Source organism: Cydia strobilella, chromosome Z (assembly GCF_947568885.1).
Source record: "Cydia strobilella chromosome Z, ilCydStro3.1, whole genome shotgun sequence".
NCBI classification, from domain to species: domain Eukaryota; kingdom Metazoa; phylum Arthropoda; class Insecta; order Lepidoptera; family Tortricidae; genus Cydia; species Cydia strobilella.
Genome location: NC_086068.1, coordinates 37,871,453 through 37,894,666, shown reverse-complemented (window position 1 = coordinate 37,894,666; position 23,214 = coordinate 37,871,453). Strand labels below are relative to the sequence as shown.

Here is a 23,214-nt window from a genome sequence, read left to right as displayed (position 1 = left end):
CGTTGGTGGTTTCAGATTTTTTTATTGTGACAGTTACATGCATGGAACGCCTCTCTTAAAATATATTTTTTACTAATTGGACTACTAAATCCAGTACAAAATACACCTTTATTTCAGATTTCTATACCCTGTCAGCAGTGTCAGCACTCTAAATAGTTTATACCCACCAAATTGGGTATAAACGAGTAAATACGGGTAAATTGAGTAAATACTGAGTATTTACTCGGTATTTACTCTTGAGTATTTATTCACTACCCATCTCTAGCTACCACTATTTAGTAAGGAAAGTACTTAGCTTAAACTTGATTTGAACTAAGAACTTGTATTTTAAAATAATCTGTAGCACCTATAAAGTTCCTTCAGGAACACGATACATTTAGTTCCCGGTATTTTAGTAACAAAACAAAAATAATTAATAATCAAATTAACTTACCTGTGAAGTTTGATTACAATTATACAAGTATCCAATAACCTTAGCTATGCAGACGATATGGTGCTTCTAAGCCCCTCGATCCATGGTATCAGTGACCTACTATCGATTTGTGAGCGATATGCAGCTAATCACGGGTTGGTGTATAACGTGAACAAATCTGACCTGCTGGTTTTTAGATGTAGAAAGGGTCCGGACAGGGTACCACGAGTGTTTTTGAATGGACAACCAGTTCGGATTATAACGTTGGTCAAATATCTTGGTCATATTTTGACGGAGACCTTACACGATGACGCAGATATTGAAAGAGAGAGAAGAGCTCTGTCCGTTCGTTGCAATATGCTGGCACGTAAATTCGGTCGTTGCTCAGACGAGGTCAAAACCACGCTATTTAAAGCATATTGCCAAAGCTTTTATAAGTGCCAGTTATGGACTAGGTACACGAGGCGGGCGTATAGTAGCATCAGGGTAGAGTATAATGATGCATATCGTATCCTGATGCAAAAGCCTAGATACTGTAGTGCATCAGACATGTTTGCGACGGCCAGAGTACCTGGCTTCTTGGCGATCCTCAGAGCCAGAGTAGCCTCCTTTTGGGAAGCTATTAGAAGCTCCAAAAACGAAATTCTGAGGACGATAAGTGAGAACCCAAATAGCCATGTTTTTAGGCATTGGCTATCTGTTCATCAGAATGAGAACCGGAAATAATAATATTGAGTATTGAATTCTATTTAATACTCAATATTTTAATTTTAATTTTCATTAGTTAAGCTAGTTTATAGAAGAAGTGTATGGTTTTTTTTAAATGCCTGCAATAAAACATTTTATTATTATTATTATTTGTTTGTCCTTTCCATATCTCGGGACCATGGGGTCCCGGACTTTAGGGAGGCGTGCGTGGGGCCGAAGCCAACAGCGCAGAGGCCCTTTAAGACAATTTAATCTAAAAGCAAGGGATACACCTGGCGGATACCATCTCCGAGCGCACAATATGATACATCCGGAGATGGTCCCCGCCAGATGCAAAGACTATTGCAGTGCAGCACTTTTGTGCTGCGATGGGAACTAAGGTCATGGGCTATTGTATGTTGGATGGACTGGGTATTGGTCTATGGGAGTAGACTAGCGGACACTTGCCGTGACAATCAGTCTCAAAATTGTGTAAGACAGGTGGTGACTCGCCTACCCATTTAGTGGGCCCTACAACGGCCGCACGCACAGTGCGACAATAGGGCAACACTTCAGAGCGGCTGTGAAGGGCCCTCCACACTTGTGCGCGAATCGCGGCGCGGAGCCGCGAACGCGAGTCTGGACTCTAGTTCGCTAATCAGCGAAATCGACTCCACACTCGCGTTCGCGGCTTTGCGCCGCGTAGTCTGGAGCGGGCTTGAGGTTGTGGAGAGGTGAGTCTGCGGTAGCCAGATCCCGGTATTCCGTTCAGCAGGCCGCCGGCGTTATGACATTTTACACTTCCAACCTGGAGCATAGGTCCCGCTCTTGCGACTCCACTCTGGCCGGCCAGTCAAGGCAAGCACACAGGCGAGGGCCAGATGAAAGGGCCCTCTGGAATAGGGGTCCGCGGTGTCGCCACTTACCGTCAGCTCGCCACAAGCTGCCCCCTCGGGGTTATTACTATTAAATCCAAGACAACAAATATAATTTACTAAGCAGCAGTGCATGGAATCATGCCGTCGTTGTCACACATTTTAGTGATAATATTTAAAAAACAAGTTCGCGCTGTCCCTGTCTTACTATGCCATTATCCCCTGCCTTCCCCCTCCAACCAATCTCCACAGATACCCGTCATTATTTCAGAGTGGATCTTTTTGTGTTATGAACATAGACTATTTTATTTTAATTTTCGGGGTTGGGAGGGCGGGAATTTGTTGTCTTGGATTTGGATACTCGTATAATTCAAACAATGGTAATTACACAATTTATACTGACAACAAAGAAATTTATGCTTATGACTAGTATGAATGAATTATCTAATACAACACAACAATAAATTACTCTTACTCGTATAATTGTAATCAAACTTCACAGGTAAGTCATTTGATTATTAATTATACTTCGTATCCAAATCCAAGACAACAAATATGATTTACTATTCAGAGCCTTGTATCTAAATACAGATATATACGAAAACTAGCTGTTGCCCGCGACTTCGTACGCGTTGATTTGTATGTTGGTGGTTATATATTTTACATGAGCATAGAACATTATGCAGCAAAAGATATCAGTAGGGACGGTTAATCATTTGTTAATAATTATATACAACGCATGAAATTTGTCTTTCACAAAGTACGAAGTTTCAAGCCCCTAACTGAAAAAATTGTTCTCTATATAATCCCTCTCAACACTTAGATTTTCAAGACCACTATTTAAAAAAAATGTTCGCTCCCGCTGCAAACTTTATTAATACAAACTTTTCAAACATGGTGCAATCAGTTTTCGTCTATTTTAATATAAGTAATGCCCTTTTACCAAGTTTCATGTTCCTAGCTAAAACGAAAACTTGTACTACATATAAACTTACATCCCCTTTTAAACGTTGTAATAACTTTTTTGTAATATTATACAATGCCTTTCAAAGAAGCCTTTCTTGAATATGCCTTTATACAACCTGTTTAGTCCTGTACTCAAAAAGACCTGTACTGACCTGTTTAGTCCTGTACTCAAACCTCTTTTTTACCACCTTGGGTGATGAATTTTCAAAAATGCTTAAATAAGTTTTCTTGCCTTCTAATTAAATACCTTTCTACGAAGTTTCAAGTACAGCTTTAAATAAAATTAGGACACCTACAAATTTTCTACCCCTTTTTAACCACTTTACGGGATGAATTTTTAAAAACGCTGTAATACTTTTCTTGTATTCTAATAATATGCCTTTATACAAAGATTCAAGTGCCGCACTCAAAGAAATGTATGATCTCCATACAAACTTTCAGCCCCCTTTTTTATCACCTTGGGGGATGAATTTTCAAAAACGCTAAAATCAGTTTTTTCCTTTTTTAATGATATACCTTTTTACGAAGTTTCTAATTCCTAACTTAAAATAAAATTTGAACCCTATACAAACTTTCAAACCCTTTTCAACCCCTTTAAGGGGTGAATTTTTAAAATCGCTGAAATTACTTTTCTTCTATGCTAATAATATACCTTTATACAATGATTCCAGTCCCGCACTCAATAAAATGTTTGATCTCCATACAAACTTTCAACCCCCTTTTCACCACCTTGGGGGATAAATTTTCAAAAACGCTGAAATTACTTTTCTAGTATTTTAATAATATGCCTTTATACAGAATTTCAAGTCCCGCACTAGAAAAAAATTATGATCTCCATACAAACTTTCAACCCCTTTTTCACCACCTTAGGGGATGAATTTTGAAAAACCCCTTCTTAGTGGATAGTAACGTCATAAAAGCTATCTATTGTGAAAAATTCAGCTCTCTAGGTCCAACGGTTTGGGCTGGGCGTTGATTTAAGTGAGTCAGTCAGTTAGTCAGGACTTTTACGTTTATATATATAGATAAAATATCGATATCAAATCAGTAAGTTACGTATACCGTTACTGATATTACTGATTTCAGCTGAAGATAAGAACGGTGCCTCATAGGAGGTATTAATTTATATCAAAATTTTGTAATTATGTATCTACCTACAAATGTAATTTTATGTAGGTATAGATAGTTTTATATTTATAATAATGGGCGTCATTAATTGATGGGTAAAATTACCCTTGATATTCCTTTTTGGTAAAAGTAAAAAAAAGACAAAAAAATGTATAAAACTCTTTGATTTCACTGTAATACCTATTGATAACGTTGTATTTATCTTAAGATTATGGTTATAATTGCTGTTTATGTAATTTTGCCATTGCTTATGTAAACCATGACGCTATTGAAAGGTGTATTCAATCTTTAGTTAGCTCTGAACCAATTTTAATAGCAATTCATTACCCATTATATTATTGGTATTTCAATTTTACAAAAATATACAATGTTTTAATTTTCAAGATTATAACAACTTCAACGGTTATGTGTGTTTTCTGTCAGACACTGTATACTTAACTAAGCCGTTTTGTATCATAATTCGAGTTTACCAAACACTTTTTATGTATTGACATCTAGAATAAAATATGACTTAATGACACTTTGAAATGGATATCCAGTACAGTAATAAATACTCTCTTCTGTACACAGCCTTTGAATGTAGGTAAATGAGATTTTTCTTTATTGCGAGGTTGTCATAGAAATCAAGTTTCTATACTTTTAGACTAAGTCCGGACAATGACTAGTAGAAAATCTTGTAGGTGTTCAAATTATAGATGAACTACCTTTATTAATACAGAACTCGTCTTTCTTTACGTATCTGACCGATGAAGACTACACGTGACACAAGTTGCTATCAAAGTACCTATATGCATAAATATATCCATTGTTTTATTGTGGGTACAAGATAGTTACCCATAAATGTATACTGTAGCGTTCGCTAAATATTTATTTTTGTGCCATCTATCGATGGTTTTTGGAACTTCTTCCATATCAACGTAGGTTGCGTATTTCTTCGGGTTTTTTTTGTTGTTTGTTATGCGAGGGCTAGTGGGTTATCGTTAGCGCGGAATTCTCTTAGATGGCGCTCTATAAAAACACATGGAACCTTTTTTGGACTGAGATATTTTCGATGTTGGCAGGTTACAATTGCGTTGAATTTTGAATTTCAATTCTGATTCGGAAAGAAGAAATTTGTTTTCTTCGGAGGGACTTCAGATAGATTTTGAGATTGACGTGGAAAGATCTGTTTGTGGTCCGCGAATATTTTTTCAATTTTTTCCTTGTTTTCGTCAAGTAAACCTTTAATTGAGAGGAACGTTTTCTTCGGAAGTTGCCAATAATAACTTGGAGTGCGCTTTTCTTCCCGTCGTTCCGCGGCCTTGTTGGCCGTAGTTGCCTGCACCAGGACCTTTTTAAGGCCACCGTCGAGCAGTGCTCCGGTGGTACGTGGTGGCCGTATCAACGACGGGACGCAGCCGCCGACGGGTAGTCGGCAGTGGATGGTCGTCGACCGGCGGTCAGGTATCAGACCCACGGAGGACGCGAGACCGCATACTGCGTGGTTCGATGGGTCACGGTACAGCGCGCAGCGTTGGTTGGCCGAACGTTTTCTTTGGAAGGGAACTAGCGGACCCACGGAGGACACGAGCCCGCATGCGGCGTGGTTCGATGAGTCACGGTACAGCGTTGGTTGGCCGAACGTTTTCTTTGGAAAGGAACTAGCAGGTTGTCATCGTCTACGGAGCTTGAATGTTTTTTAACGTTAAGGGATCGGTTCCCGTTTAAAAACCCTATAATTGTTCATTGTTATTTTTTGTGCCATATTTCTTTTGATTCTGTAAAGCCGCTGTTATCCGCATCCTGCATTTCTTTACGGCATTTTCAAAATTCTGATTGCCCCTAATTGTCAGGCGAAACTAATATTCGGCTTAAATTTAGGCACCTATCACCCGTTGAAACAGCCATTATCGTCCATAATCTCCATCTCATTAATCCATTTCTTTCCTTCTACAGCTAAATTTATACGCCGTTATCTTTCGCACGTACACCAGTTCACGCCAGTGCGAAAAGCGGACCGTCAGAAAAATAATTTGTTTTTGTTATAATAATTTTTAAATTCCATGTGTAGATTTTTTTTGGTGTTTTATGTTAAATTTAGTGAAGTGCTTAACAAATTATACGTATTGTGCAGAAGTATATTGTTTTACTGCAATACATATAAGTGGGTCTAAACTAATACCCACTATATACAATAACCCATAACGTAATGCGGGCATAGATTAGATTAGATTATTTATTTCATGCAAGACAATTACATAATAAGTTTGCATATCAAAGATATAAGAATTTCTATCATGATGTCGCATGTACGCATTTCGTAATGCGGACATACCAGATCAATCAGATCGGGTCCAAGATAGGTACCCATGCACAGCGGGGTCCAAGGTAGGTACCCGTGCGGATTTAATTTTTTCGAGGTTATGTGAGGGTACACTTAACCAGCTTAAAATATAACTCAATAATTTGTAAACATATTAATGACACTATTTATTATTGTTTAAGGATATCAATCCTTTATTGCGATTGTCCATCAAGCTATTTAGCGAAGGCGACTCATGTAACAGGTTTCAGCATAACTCCGGTTGCATGGTTGTACATGGTTTACATGGTTGTCCAGCGTTGATTTCGCGTCGTGGGATATGTGCACCAACCGTGGGATGTGTGCACCCTTGTTAGTTGCGGCGACGGTCCCCTGAAGTTTAGAGCTGAGATAACCAGTAAGCAAATCGTTCTGGATTTGTTCCGAGTAGATATCGGGCTCGTTGAGATGGTATATGTTATGTAACTTTGCTCGTTTGTGAACAAATAGGTCACGTCAAAAGTAGTCAATTTGTTTTATGTTATGAACTTTTACTTGGTGTAATCTAGGTAGGTACATTCTGTAGCACTACCCAGGACAAGATAACCTTACTATTATAAATAAATAAATGGTGCCTTACAATTAAAACCTAGTTTTCAATAAGTTATTAAAATGTTGCGAATAATTAAGTTTGGAGTTACAAGAAGGTAAGTGGGATGAGCGCTGCGGTTAGTCCAGGATCCACTCGTCGTAGGGGATGTGGTCGAGGATCCGCGCCAGGAAGCGCGCCATCTTGTCGGCCAGGTCTCGCTTCAGCTCCGGCTTCATCTCCTTTAGCAGCTCCTGCGCGTTTGTGTTGATAAACAGGTTTAGCGCCGCCTCTGTACATACCAAAAACATTACCTATACATATGATACTTACATAATTGCATATATACCATATATGTATACCTGTAGGCCTAGCTAATAATATATGGCAACCAAATCAACAACCTCCAATCGGTTATCAACACACTCCAACAAACTAAAACTATTAATACATAATTACTGATTCAGGGAAAAATGATTAAAACGGATTTTCACTGCTAAATCAGTGTTAGAATTTACATAGGGTACATCATAATTTATGTAAATATACAATTATTGGTAAAAGATATATGAAAATTCTAAATTTTTAATGGTAGTAATCATTAGAAATTTACACTATTTGTAATATACCTATTTAAATAATAAAGATTTTATATTTAAAAAACCGCCTAAATTACATACTAAGAATCATCAACTATTCAAAATTTTCCGCCATTTCGTCTTAAAACAAATGTAATTTTTTAAACTAATGTACCTAGGTATTCATTTACGATCAAAATAATTATACAGGACCAAATCGATTTTATCTAATTATGCATAAAATTATATGTTTTTTGTTGCGTACTTGTAGGCTGTATCCATCACTATACATTTAAGGGCTAACGTCGTTTTCTATATAACGATGGTGAGTTTGTTAAGCCGTCTGTTATAAATTCATATTCTGTGCTATGTACTTATAAAAATGATACCGAAATAGGTACTAAAACTTTGCATCGTCTGATATTCCTACTATACTCATCACTCAGTAGAAAAAATACGTAGACAATTGTATATATATATAGGTCAGTACCTATACATATATATATATATGTTCAGTGAACACTAACTACATTGATCAGGCAACTTTTGAGCATCTGTCAATTCCACCCGCTAGAATGATACATAAAGTATGTAGGTATGCATTTTATTGGGGTTATTATGTAATCGCCAAAGTTACCTATCGTTGTGCTATCGTTGACCGTTACACACAATATGTTGCACAAATGGCATATTATAAGGTATTTACAACTAGTGTGAAAAGAATGTCTTTTTACCACTAGTACCGAGGTATCTTGCCACGAGCTGAAAGACATTTCACACGTGTTGTAAACGACGTTTTTTAATACAATTGCGAAAAAATAATAAATTAATATATCATTAGTAGAATCATACCACCAAACCAAACCAAAACCAAAAGTACCTATACAGCTAAGATACGCGAGCTGCCGCAGCCCGCGATACCTTCATACTCGTGCGCGCCCCGGCCGCGGCCGCCGCGGGCCCGGCGCGGGTTGGTCAACGACACCTCCTCATAACTCATGAGGCCCTGGTACCTGCTCCGCGCTAAATTCAATTTTAACTGCGTTTCGAAAGTATAGTTTGGAACTAAAAAGTAAAAAGCACTAGTTCGAGAAATTGAGCTTCTCGCACGCTACGCAGCTACAAAAAGTACCACTTTTTGAGCAACTGTATTAAAAAGGCATCTTACGCAGCACTGCGTTCCCATTGTGCAGGTTCTCGACGCCCATCTGGATGTCCTTGACAGAAAAGTCGAGCTTGAGCTGCTGCAGCCGCAGGTATGTGCGGCCGTCGCGCTCGTACGGCGCCCCGCGGAAGTACACCTTAGCCTTCACGCCGTCTGTAATATGTATTTGTAATAGGTATGGTGTGTGTCGTCTAATTCCAAATTTAAACAGGTATACATCCTTTACAGAACATATGGTGCTACTTTACTGACGTTTATAGAATAATTTAATATTATTGTTTATGTTTAGAAATATTTAATTTCATTAATTTAATAGCCGTTTAATAGTAGATTATAAACCGAGGGGATAAAGCACGGTTTTATGTCACGTGCACGATATTGAATCCTGAGTATGTAAGGGACTCCAAATTTAACTCCCGAGCGTAGCGAGGGTGTTACGAGTTAGCGAGGTTAGGCGAGGGAATTAAAACGGAGTCCTGAGTGCAGCGAGGGATTCAAGTTCGCCCAAGACGAAAACAGCTTTATCCCAAAGGAAAACACTGCTTTTCTCACCTTTTGCAAGATATTAAAAAGCGAGGCAACTTACTAAAAATCACGTTTTCACCTCAGCAGCCCGAATAAGGGTACTTTGCTACTTAAAAACAGTGATCAAAACCGCATTTTGCTCACTGAGTGAGACAAAACGTCATTCAAGTGACCTTTATATTCAAATGTCATTTCAAAATGCGGGGCCTAATACAAGTTCGAAATACTTGGATTCTATTCTCTATGTCCCTTTTACGTCGTTTGCAAACAGAAAGAGACAAAAAAAAGTTCAAACGACACTGAACGGTATATTGACGGTTTATAATAGACCCTCGAAACCGTCAGAACGCATTGTTCCAAAACACGTACGAGTATGAATTCCTAATAATTAATTAATTATTAAAATAAAGTGTAAAATTTGATACAAACACTATATTTTACGTATTTTATCGTACAATTAAAATAATGAAATATGAAAAAAATACAGATTATCACGCAAAATAAATTATAATAATTCTACTTTTAACAATCTCTACATAGTTGACAACAGTTTTAATACGCAATTCGGACCGTATCTTACAAATTTTTTTACAAAAAAAAGGTGTCGATTGAAGTGTCAATTGATGTTCGTTATTTCCATACTATTTGTCTGAAATTAATTTCGTTTTGTTTTTGTGTTTGATTGAACTTAATTGTTAGAATATCTTAAGAAAACATGAGTAAATAAGTGCTGAAGAAGGATTACATTTTTAGGTTTGGGAATATAACAAAACTTCCGTGAGACACAGACATATTAAATATATTAATAATAATACAGTGAAACATGTCGAGCGTTTTCGACACGTGAGTGACCCGTTATTAATATATTTAATTAGGGAATATACTCTCAGTGCCGAGGTGAAAAGTTGTGTGTACTACACGAGATCAAAGTTATTTACATCTAGTGCGCTTTTGATTGCTCGTGAATACTCGCTACGCTCGTGAATCTCTTATACCTAGAATCTTTCGCTTGCATGCACGGGACTCAAGCACTCCAAGAAATATCAAACTTTGCTCTCAAAGTTGTTGTAAAAAAACGTACAAATTATAATCTTTCAACTTCAACCTCCTGCTAATACTGCAGTGTTTTGCAACACTCGCGGCTTTTGTTTTATTTTCTTTGTTTTGCGTATATGGCTAATTGCATTAACGTTTTGGCTAACACTGACCTGGAATTCGTATCTCGTTACTATCGATCAGTGGATTGTTGTTACCATAGACTGATTTTTATCCCGGTTTTAGGTTAGGACCATTTCAAGTAATTAATGATATAAGCGTATACAAATAAATTTAAAGTGCCAACCATTTTACGAATACGTACAGCTATGGAGGAGGCGCGCACGAGCAGCAGTACGCCCGACGAGCGGTAGCGCGCGCGCTGATGTGCGTGCAGCTAAGAGCGGCATCAGCTCGAACTGTCGGTAGGCATGTACGCACCGTATTCGCCCCAGTAGTCGCCGCCGCCGGAGGCGCGCACGAGCAGCAGTACGCCCGACGAGCGGTAGCGCTCGCGCTAATGTACGTGCGGCTAAGAGTGGCATCGGCTTGAACTGTCGGTAGGCATGTACGCACCGTATTCGCCCCAGTAGTCGCCGCCGCCGGAGGCGCGCACGAGCAGCAGTACGCCCGACGAGCGGTAGCGCGCGCGCGCGCTGATGTGCGCCCCGAACAGCGTCAGCTGGAACTGGTGTGTCTCCAGGTCGGACCTGCATTTTCAAAACTCTGTTGTATGACGATATTTTTTTGTCACCGACGATATTTATAGTTATAGACGTAATTTTCGTTTTAAAGACTCTCTCTCGCTTGTTTTTTTTTAGTATGCATGTAAAGTAAATAGATACATCACCTGACATTAGTGATGGTCATGTTGGAGACTCCGGTGGCATGTATGTCTTTGAAGGTGGCTCGGTAGCCATCGGGCCCGCCCCCCAGTGCTATCGATAACTCCTCGATTACTATCGGCTCGTCCTGAAAACGTTAAACGACCATTTTGAACCAAGTTGAACGGTACGATACATAAATATTCTATTGGTTATGTTACACCTACTGATATATATGTATTATACATAATACTATTTACTAAATACTACTTTTTCTTTATTATGGCAATCGTCTTTAGACATTTCTGCCAGCTTCACGTCAATATCAACAGAAAAAATATACGGGCAACGATTATAACTCAGATCTGGGTTGAAATTAGATGATTAGTATTGTTAATAATTAGACATACAACTACAAATATTAGTCTGTGAGTTCCTAGTTAAAACACATACATTGAAGCAGTTAAACTACGTGCTATGTATTAAATTTTAAGTTTATTGATCTCTAGGAAAATTGCTAAAAATCTAAACACTGTTGGGTCAAACGAGAACAGGGAATAAACATGTGTTGGTAACGGAATTTTTTGTTTAATTTATCCACGATATTAAGGATGACTCACGTTAGACCGGGCCGTGACCGGGCCGGAGCTGCCGGCGCTTCTTTTTCTATGGAAAGCATCACGTGATCACCTGTCATGTCATAGAAAAGTAAGCGCCGGAAGCTCCGGCCCGGTCACGGCCCGGTCTAACGTGAGTCATCCTATAATTGAGTATGATTTAGACGAGGACAAGATAAAGGAATGTGATTTAATCTTCCCTCTTCAGATCCGCATTCACAGATCGAAGTGTCACGTATTCTTAGCTTTTTTTAAAATACTGGGCAACTGCAGTGTCCAAGTCTCATGCGAATTATTGAAGATGTCGATAATTTATTTAAGGCTAATTTGGAAAACCATGGCTTGGGATGTCTGGTTGTATTTTAGAATAATGGAGTCTTTGTTCTAGTACCCGACCTCCGCGACTTCCAGGAGTTGTATAGATATGATTTGGGAAGGGATAAAAGATCGTAACAGCAATTTTTAAATGGAAATTTGTCGCCACATACTACAGCCCCTTTAGCTACTTGATCCACCTTTTCATTACCCGAAATACCTGAGTGGCCTGGAACTCAAGCTAATACTACCTCCTGCTCTCTTTTGTTACAAAGCTATAGCTTCTTTAATTAGGAAAATTAGGGGGCTGTATAACTTAGAGGAAAAAGGGTTAGTTAATAGTGCCTCCGAGGCACTACGGGAATCGGAAAAGATAAATAATAGAACGAATTAGTCTCCCCAGCAAGAAATATTCCAGATACTTAAGAATACCTAGACATTCCTCAGTAAAGACCGAAGACTCCGGTGGACATTTTGTCTTCTGGACAATACCATATTGAGTGTGATAGGTTCCAACCCCAACGCAACCCTGTGGTAATAGTTTGGAAGCATCGGATTATAATTATTGTATGCCATCCCGGCTACTCTTCCCCCAAAATGGAACAAGTGCGAATACTCGCCAACGGATCACCTTTTAGGATGTTAAAATCTAGGATCACTTGAGGACTAAATGTAACCGTTTCATACGGGTGTTCGAATATTGGAAGTTTCAGAGAGTGATGCGCTGGATCACGAATATTATTAAATTTACGGAAGCTATTGACAAGACATGGGCAAAGTTTGTTTCTCTAATATTTCGATCTACGCGCATATTCCTCTAACAGCTTGATTTTGTAGTACATGGGATAGGCCGTAAATTGCAAAACTCGGAACAAATATCGATCAGACAGGTATTGTCGACGAAGATCAAGGGGGGGTTCCAAACACTCCACCTGCATGCCATTAATGGGGATTGGGGCTAGATCTCATAGCTCCCAATACAACTCAAAGTGCCTTAGCTTGGACTCGATCTAGATAACCCATGCCTACACTACTAGCCGGTTCCAATAAGTATGTTCCATAGTCTAACACACTTCTAATAATAGCGTTATATAGAAGCTTTAGAGAAAGCGGGTGTGCTCCCCACCACACTCCTGATAAGCATCTAAGAATGTTTATATTACGTTCACATTTAGTAACCACATACAATGTGGTAGTCCCGTAAGCTTTGAGTCTAATATCAGCCCCAGAAACATGATTTTGGATTTTATTGATATGGGGTTACCCTTTACTGTTACAGAAACGTTGGGAATCTTACGTTTTCTAGTAAAAATTACAACATTACTTTTCTCTGGGGACAAGTCGAAACCATGTTCCTCCAACCACACATTAAGAGTCCCCAATGATGTTGAAACCAATTTAGCTGCTCTTTCAATTTTCGAGTCATTAGAGAAAAGAAGAATATCATCGGCGTATTGTAAGATATTCGTTTGTCCAATATTTCGTTCTAAATCATGGGTGTAAATATTGAATAATAGAGGGCTAAGCACTGACCCTTGAGGAAGGCCCTTCCAGACACGTCTGAGTGGTGTACTTGTTTTACAGTTGCCTCTAAATGTGATGTGTCGTTCAGACAGCATTAACATAATGAAACTGCTCAGTCTCGCCGGGACTCTCAGTTCATGAAGCTTTTTCCTGAGAGAGGGAAGCCGAACATTATCATGTGCAGCTGTTATATCAAGGAATGCCGCAGCCACTGATTCATTACGAGAAAAGGCCAATCGAATATCAGTGGTCAATATACCGAGGCTGTCGGAAGTACTTTTCCCTTTCCTGTGATTTGGCTAGTAAATCATTTCTCTCCACAAACCACTCTATTCGGTTCTTTACGAGGTGTTCCATAATCTTTAGCATGATCGATGACAGAGCTATAGGTCGATATGATCGTGGGTCCGCTGGATCTTTCTTGGCTTTATGGATAGGCATTACTAATTAAGACCTCCACGATTGGGGTAAGTAACCGGAAGCAAAAATAGCATTAACAAGATTTAAGTAATAATGCAAAAATTGATCATTGGAGTTACATATAAAGGAGTAGGGGATACCATTCAACCCCGGGAGTGGAATCTCTCACAGAGCTTAACACGTTTTTTTAATTCAATGATAGAAAATGGGGAGTCAAGTTTATCTGAGGGACTCGAACAATACTCTAGATTTGTTTCTAGCTCACTCGGCGCATACTGAGGTGCAAGCTTATCTATGAAATCGTCAGCCCACTCAGAAGAGGATGGATGAATATAGGAAGTAGTTTTTGTGGAGCCTCTGTATTTGCGAATATTCCTCCATACCAAACCTGAAGGGGTGGTAGGGGAAATCGATGAACAAAATGATTTCCATCCTTCTCTCTTTTTAGCAGGAAGAAATAACTTGGTCTCGGCCGATATCGTAGTTATCCTGGGTCAGATTACTTCGATATTGTTTTTAAACTCTTACCATCTGGCATTGAGAATATTAAATCTGAGAAGGGGAACATTAGGGGATTTATTTCTAAGTGCTAAAGGAGGAAAATCAATTATGATTGGGAAGTGGTCACTTCCGAATGATGAGTGATTACTTCCCATATCAATTGAGAGGCTAAGTCGGGGGAACACAATGACAAATCCACCGCACTAGTAGCTTGGTTGGAGCGTGTTCGTCTGGTGGCAGAACCGAAGTTAAGGAATTAAGGATGCACAAGTTGCATTCATCCACTATTTTAAGTAAAAGACTCCCCTGGGGTTCAGTTTTTCCGCTGCCCCAAACCTGATTATGACAATTAAAATCCCCTAACACTAGTAAGGGGGGAGATAGGGATAGTAAAATCAACAATAATTGATCCAGTATACCTTTCGAAGGGTGTGGAATATAGAGGGACACGAGAGAAGTTGGAATGACATTAAATGTAATATTATCTCTAATAAGTAAAGCACAGCTGGCATATCCATCATTTCTGTAGTCACGAATGTTGACGAATCCAGGGATATGGAAGATAGTATCCGGCTTAAGCCAAATTTATGAAAGTGCAACGATTCTGGGTTAAAAATAATAAATAAATGAAGTCGTGTTTTTTACTGAGGATGCTACGAATGTTCCACTGAAGGACCACCTGATCCATTACTAAAAGTTGAAAAAAAGAGGAGAGTAAAGGAAGGAAACAGGCGACGTGGGAAATCAAATTGTTTGGTGGGGACCATTTCGATTTGGAAATGGTAGAAATTTATTGCGTGAGTAGGGCAATAATAGTTTCCGAAGGGGAAGACGCATATGGGTTATTCAATGCCGTTCCATTAGGTGACGATTCTACCTCTTCATTTAATAGGGCCATATGGGCAGCTCTGTCATACCCCAAGCGAGGAGGTGGAGATGTACGGCGTTTTAAAAGGCTGTTTTTTTATAAGAGGTTTTGCTAGAAGCCGAGGACGTGACCGCGTTGGAATAGGATTTCCCTAATGTAGGATGCATTTTATTAGCCTTTTGTGTAGGAAACGTAACTTTCTGCCATTGTCTTTTTAATGTTACACTGTCGGTTGTACGAGCCCCGATGCAAATTAGTTCGTCTAGTTCCACACAACAATTTTGTTTATTCTAATAAATTTTACACATGAAGATAAAATTACCCAGTAATGGGAACCGTAATAGTAATGTTTAATCTAGTTTATTTTGATAGTATAATAAAATTGCATGAGACTTATTGTTAAAAAAATGTACTTTACAAAAACGTTCTCCAAATCATATTGTCCTCTCCTATAGCACTGCTGCATGCATGGCTTCGAAACAAAATTGTCAGTACATTGGTAGAGCCGTGTTGCTTTCCCTAGTAATAGCCCTTTTGACATCTGTTATATTCCTACCCGTCAAATAAAAAATAAAAAATCGTTTTTTTTTCTTTCAGTACAAACGGTATTTATTGTATTTTGATTTAGTTATTGGAGAATGTTACCATATAAAATTAAACTACATTAGCATTAGCATTAAATGTTAGTGATTTTTTAACTTAAACATTATTTTTGTACAAACGCGAGAACCTCAAAAAATGGTCTGACTAGATGAAAACATGCATCGGGGCTTGTATTCGGGGCAAGCCTTGCTAGTAGCAAAGTGTCCCGTATCACCCCTGCAGTTCACACATTTGTCAATATCGCTATCATCTTCGCATTTGTCACCCGTATGGCTGCCGCTGCAACGGAAGCAGCGAGGGCCTGATCGGCACGTATTGTTTGTATGTCCAAACCTACAACATTGGTGACATTGAGTCGTGGGAAATGTGTACACCTCTACATGAAAGGAGTTAAAACGCGAAAATTCTGCTAGGTAAGGTGAGCACCACGGTTTCCGATGGGACTCACCCGCAGCAGGCACCCGGATTGAACCCGCAGCAGGCATGACATGGCCGAACTGTCGGACACAACAGGCTCACCTCCTCGATGCCCAGCTCCGGCGCGCCGCCCTTCAGATACTTCGCGAGCGAGTTGAACCCGCAGCAGGCATCACATTAGCTGCACATATCGGATACAACAGGCTCATCTCGATGCCTCGCTCCGGCGCGCCGCCCTTCAGGTACTTCGCGAGCGAGTTGAACCCGCAGCAGGCATGACATGGCTGCACATGTCGGACACAACAGGCTCACCTCCTCGATGCCCAGCTTTGGCGTGCCGCTCTTCAGGTACTTTGCGAGCGAGTTGAACCCGCAGCAGGCATGACATGGCCGAACATGTCGGACACAACAGGCTCACCTCCTCGATGCCCAGCTCCGGCGCGCCGCCCTTCAGATACTTCGCGAGCGAGTTGAACCCGCAGCAGGCATGACATTAGCTGCACATATCGGATACAACAGGCTCATCTCGATGCCCCGCTCCGGCGCGCCGCCCTTCAGGTACTTCGCGAGCGAGTTGAACCCGCAGCAGGCATGACATGGCTGCACATGTCGGACACAACAGGCTCACCTCCTCGATGCCCAGCTCCGGCGTGCCGCTCTTCAGGTACTTTGCGAGCGAGTTGAACCCGCAGCAGGCACGACATGTCGGACACAACAGGCTCACCTCCTCGATGCCCAGCTCCGGCGCGCCGCCCTTCAGGTACTCCGCGAGCGAGTTGAACCCGCGTAGTAGGCAGGCATCCACGGCAGGATCGCGCCGCGAGCAGCGCCCACCGAACATGTCTAATACAACAAAAACCAAACTATATTATTCTCCTCCTAAAAAGGATTTTTGATTTCTCGGACGCATAAAAAACTTGCAGCCTGTTGAGCAGCTTTACCAAAGCGCTCTATATAGGGCTGCGAGTACAGGGTAGCGGGTATTCCATTAGTAAATTGATTACTCTCAGACGATTTCAGCATGTGGTAAGGAAAAGGGTGTATCTACATGGATAAACACCAGTTTGACGCACTTGAACGCGTCAGATTTTTAAAACCACGGAAAATACTCATACTCATACTCATTTATTTATAATAATATTTCATATTACACGTCATAATTGGATTTACATAATATATTCAATTCATTCAAATAATCATTAATTAAATTAAAGTAAAATAATACAATATAAAAATAATCAACACATTTCAAATTTCCAATAATTAATAAAAATACAAAATATAAAATTAAATTAAGATTAAATCATTATTATTATATTCTGACATGTCATAAAAAGCTTTTGTGGTCAACCATTTTTTTAACTGATTATAGAATGTCAGGTCATTTTCAATATTTTTAATGCTATCAGGTAGTTTATTGTAGATACCTACCCGGCCTTGCATTAGTTATCGTTTTGGTGGATTTCGCAAGTCGGCAACATGTCGAGTCCAACTTATTTTTGTGTTTTTGTGTGATACGTGAACTTTTAAATGTCTTTATTGGAAATAGGTGTATGTTCATTCTAATATATTTAATTATGTAAAATAGGTATTGTGATGTGAGTAAAATGAATACAGGCTGCCATTCCGCTGCGGTGCCCCAGAATTCTAGACCATAGCACATCACCGAATGGAACAGCGAGAAGTAGCTAGCCCTTAGCTGCCGGTAAGGCAAGATACGCGCTAACCTGCTCAATGCGAAACAGGCACCAGATAATTTGCCACACACCACTTCAATATGCGCATTCCATTTCAAGGTCGCGTCCAACGTCACGCCCAGAAACTTAGTGCTATGTACCTGAGGAAGGACGGCGCCATCTACGTTAACACTTAGTGGGCGCGGGGGCCTACCCCCTAGGCTTATGTGCATCACTTGGGTTTTGTGTAGATTTAAAACTAGACCATTTGCAGAAAACCATCCCTGTAGCCTAAATATCTCCGAGGCTATAATGTTCTCCAGAGACGGAATTGTATTGGCTGTTATAATATAACAGGCAAAGATATACATTTCACCATTTACGATTTTAGGTAAATCGTTTACCTGGATCAGAAAACAAAAATTTGCTAAAGACGAGCCCTGGGGTACGCCGATATCGATATTCCCGCTATCAGATTTAGTGCGACCATTATGTATAGCAACGCATTCACTTCACTCTGAATCACTGATCACTTTGAATGTAATATAGTTATGCATGTTGGACAGCTGACTCAGTAAACGTGTAATGTGGCTTTCGTATGCGGTGGCGAGCGCGTGGTATCAGTATGCAAGAGGGTCCTCCGTGCGTGTAACGGTAACGATAGAGGCAGTGCGCCGGCCGCCACCGCCGCCGCGGTGCTTTCGCGGCTTTGACCGCGGCGCACAATGCTTGCACCCGTCACGTGCCAGTGTTAACCTTTGATGATTAACCCGCTTCGAGGATGGCCTTTGTCTCTTGCCTCGTGTTTAGGACAGATAAGCTTTACTCATCTTTCCATATTCATATGTTAATTATTAATGAGTCTTTGACTATTATCCTTCTTGAATTGTAATGCACAGTTATATCCCCAATGATACTTATTTTATTATAGGTATCCTGGTGATTATGATAATGATTAATCGTCACTCTTAGGTCGTCTCTAGTTGTAAACGGTATACACTAGAATCGAGAATAGATAGTGGTAGGGGTTGAATTAATTCTAACTGGCTATTTTGTTTAGGTACAAGGAAACAATGGGCGTCTTATTGACTTCGGTACTTATCTAATAAAAATCTAAGAAAATGAAAGCATGCAAAATGAGTTATGTTTAAAGGTGGGTCCGGCCGTTTGGTCTGCACTTGTTTTCGCTCATATAATCCTCATACTTGAAACAAAATATTACCCAATTTGTAAATTCACTAGTCTGCCCCGGTTTTACTGAGAAAAAAAACCGCTGCACATAAATATTATATTTATGCCTAAGCTTTACTGACGCGCGTAGTTTAAATGCTCAAATACAGATAAATATAGCCGCATAGCCCTAAAATACAATTATTTTCTAAAAGTTGACTATTACAGAAATACTTTTATGGTAGGCTTAATCCACCAGGAAGGAACAGTTCAAAAAAACCATGTAACAGATGGTTGTCTATTACAATGTGTATTTTACAAAAATAAAACAAAACTTGAAAAATGAATTTTGACCTTGGATAGTTGTCCATAAACGGAGTTCTTTTGTTGCCATCGCAGTTTTAACAAGCAAATCCTTAATATTTCGTGGATTTATGCAAGCAGGTATATTACGTTATATAATTGTAAAATAATTATAAGAATACATTATCATCCTCTGCTTCCACATAACAGTATTCCACATTTTACATTGACGACCGATCTGGCCTAGTGGATAGTGACCCTGCCTATTAAGCCGATGGTCCTGGGTTCAAATCCCGCTAAGGGCATTTATTTGTGTGATGAGCACAGACATTTTTTCTTGGTGGGTGTTTTCTACGTAAGTATTTGTATATTATATAATCTTTGCTCAGGCAGTACCTTCTCACAACACTAGCCTTATTGAGCTTACCGTAGGACGGTCAATCTGTGATTCTGTGTTAGAATGTCCTATAATATTTATCACTACAGCTTATAAAACAAAGTCCCCCGCCGCGTCTTTTCGTGCGAAACGGATTTTCATGCGGTTTTCACCTATCAATAGAGTGATTCTTGAGGAAGGTTTAGGTGTATAATTTGTTAAGGTTTTGTGTATGTAACCCGTGCGAAGCCGTAGCGGGGCACTAGTACATATTATATTGTATTATATTTACATAACGACAAACAATGACAAAAACACTGACCTTAAGACTGACTGCAGGAGTTTCCTAACTTTATAAGCTCGAACATATAATTTTCCACTCACTTTTCACTTCACTCTTCACATTAAACATTCACAAATTAAAAAGCTCTCACTGGTATTTATTATTTATGTTATTATGTTGATATCAATATTGCCGCAGGAATATAATTATCGTAATTTAATGCACCAGCAAGCGAACAAGACTGACACTCTTGTTGCAACGCGAGCTACAGACCAAACAGTTCTATCGAACTATTTGTCGAACCTAGACTTATATTGACCGGGATATAGACCGTGATTACCTTTTGTATTATTTGTGAGCTCCCGATATTTCGACGATCGATCTTCAGTCACCCGTGAACATGATGCATGTAACTGCGTCGAAATATCGGGAGCTCACAAATAATACAAAAGGTAATCACGGTCTATATCCCGGTCAATATAAGTCTAGTGAAACTAACCGTGAATCATTCAAAACTCTATTTGTCGAATGTTGGTGGCATGTATGAATAAAAGCTGGTCAATATTATCTGGATGAAGAAGCGAGATAGAGATTAATGGTTTGATTTAGGGTATGAAAAGTAACGGCGGGAAGACGTGTTATTTTTCCAAAATTACGGGTCATACGAGCGGGTACGATGTAGTGTGTACCAGGCCAAAAACCTATTGTTTGCATATTGTTTCTAAGAAATACAGTTTAAGTTTTTGGTTACGCCCTCCGTGATTAAGTGATTAATCAAACATTCAAATAAATAAAGTTTCAAATAATTTTCTGAGCAGATTAAGTACGGGCTTTTTCGGTGTATTTGATTAAAATATTAATTTACACGGTAGAGAGCAGGGAGTTGGTAAAAGAACGCAAGCGCATCCAAATTTTGCACCTGTTCCTAGAGCTAATATAGTTAATTGATTACCTACTCAAAAACTTATTGAACATTGTTATTAGGTATGCTACCTTACTTTACCTTTAAAATCAGAGTATTAGTCCATGCGCCATCCAAGATATCGGTATAATTTGGGTGTACCAAATTTCCTTTTCACAGCAGTTAGATAGGTTTATTATGATGTTTCAAAACCATGCCATCTCAAAATAGCTAAACAAAATGGCCGCCAATCCAAGATGGCGCATATTGAGTTTTAAAAAATCAACCATAACTCGAGAAATATTTATCCGATTTCATTATTTTTTTTTAAATCATACCTCTATATGTGTGCTTGAAATGTTGTTCTATATATTGTATCGACAAAATCAACCGTTAATTAGTAATTAAAGAAATATTGAAAATTTTCTAATTTTTTCGTGATACTTTTTTTTAAATCAGGTTTAAAAAAAATATCTTGTACAATACAAAAAAGTTTTAAATGAGATAAAATATTGTATAAAATTACCTTTAATTTGACGTATAACTTGTATGGGTCTGAACACTGAGAACACATGGAAACATGAATTTGATTTTACTTCCGTTGAAATTCACCGTTGACTAAATAACTGCGTATACAGAACAAAAAGCTTCAGATAGAAGTAGTAGAGTAGTACAAAAATTATGTTTTTAGTACATTTTAATAATTTTAGCAATAATTTAGAGTAATTGTAGTATGACAGTAATATTAAATTTGATGTTACAGGTAAAAACTAGTATTTTATAATTTAAGTAGATTAAGGAGCAAGCGAGACATAGACCGTGAGACCTTTGTGTTGAATGATGTTGGACATTCTGAGTATAATATGTTTTGAAAAGATGTGTCCCGCCGAGTTTGTTGCCGGTCCCATATTGGGATACCCTCCTACAATTTAGGAGGGAATTAAATCTTCTCGGGCCCCAGGTGTGGGGTTGGAGCCGGCGAGAGCTTTATCGCGTATATTTACTTGAAAATAGTTGTATTGTATACTAGCCTTATGAACCGATTTTGCATGTATAAAGGTGACTGTGTATTTATAACTGCCGCTGCATTACTGTTGCGAGTTGCGACGTTACCGCGGTGCAGCACTATTGCAGCAGCGGGCTGCAGCTGTTGCGGCGTGCAGTCGCAACAGCGTTCGTTGACGGCTTGTCAATGTCAAGTTATTGTAATATCAGACGCACAAATAAAATACTGATTTACTTTTGTATTTTTTACGAGAAGCGAGTGACGATAATGCTACATGCTACACGAAAAAGAAGACCAGTTTGTCTTTCTACAATAGTCAGAGTCCGACGAAGGCAGCTAAGCAATATTAATAAAACATCTGATATTTAATGGTGATCGTTTATTCAGGGAATATTGCCGATTAAATGAAAAGCAATTCAACATTGAATGAGACTAATTGACGAAATACAACCAAATTCCTCAAATGAAATTAATGCAGAGGAAAAATATTATTCTTAACATTAAGGTAAGATCACATTGTGAAATTTTCTTCCCCATCCTCTTGCCTGAATGCGTGACCACCGCACACAGCAATCCGACGCAAACGGGACTCATGAAGCTCGTGATATCTACTACTTAATCCACCTGCATCACGTATAGGTACCTACTCAGCCGTCAGAAACGTGCGGCTGAATTTAGAATCTGTGATAAACGTCCCCTCAAAACCATCCTAGGTAGGCTCTTTTATCAGGTCTTTCATTGATTTCTGCAGTGATTCGTGGGTTCCGGAGATGGCGATGCGACACGTAACAATAAATTATACAAAGGTGGGCAGACAGTCATTCCGTATTAGCAAAATATTACAGATTTATCTTTCTAAGTATCCATATTAAGCTAATTTTACTTTCTTTAGGTACCTAACAGTGAAGTATGATGAATAAAATAATTTGTAAGAGTTATAAGTAATTGGGCAATTTACAGTTCATATTGTCCAGTTTCGTATTTCAAACTGAAACACACATTTAAATCTTATATAATTCCTCTCGTGTTGCAGGTGTCCCACTCTTCATGATATGACCGAACCATCCATATAAAACTTGACGGGCGAGACAAGAAATCCTTAAGCTATTTCCCTCACCTTGGCCGATAGAAAGAACTTTTAATAAATTAATTTGAATAATAAATGGTTT

At 39.1% G+C, this 23,214-nt stretch overlaps 2 protein-coding genes across 2 annotated transcripts in view; one reads left to right on the top strand and one right to left on the bottom strand.

Moving 5' to 3' along the window:
* LOC134754943 (uncharacterized) overlaps positions 1-19,455 on the top strand; it is a 246,828-nt gene extending 227,373 nt beyond the window's left edge. The window contains exon 4 of the mRNA XM_063691426.1: positions 19,440-19,455. The gene's annotated coding sequence lies outside the window, so the exon portion shown is untranslated. The remainder of the gene's footprint in view (positions 1-19,439) is intronic.
* Positions 6,996-23,214, bottom strand: part of LOC134754924 (protein takeout-like) — a 37,785-nt gene continuing 21,566 nt past the window's right edge. The window contains exons 2-6 of the mRNA XM_063691402.1: positions 17,055-17,173; positions 11,092-11,213; positions 10,818-10,951; positions 8,685-8,834; positions 6,996-7,230 (exon numbers count right to left, since the gene is read on the bottom strand). Coding sequence (XP_063547472.1) covers positions 7,079-7,230; positions 8,685-8,834; positions 10,818-10,951; positions 11,092-11,213; positions 17,055-17,173 — 677 coding nt within the window. The 3' untranslated portion in view covers positions 6,996-7,078. The remainder of the gene's footprint in view (positions 7,231-8,684; positions 8,835-10,817; positions 10,952-11,091; positions 11,214-17,054; positions 17,174-23,214) is intronic.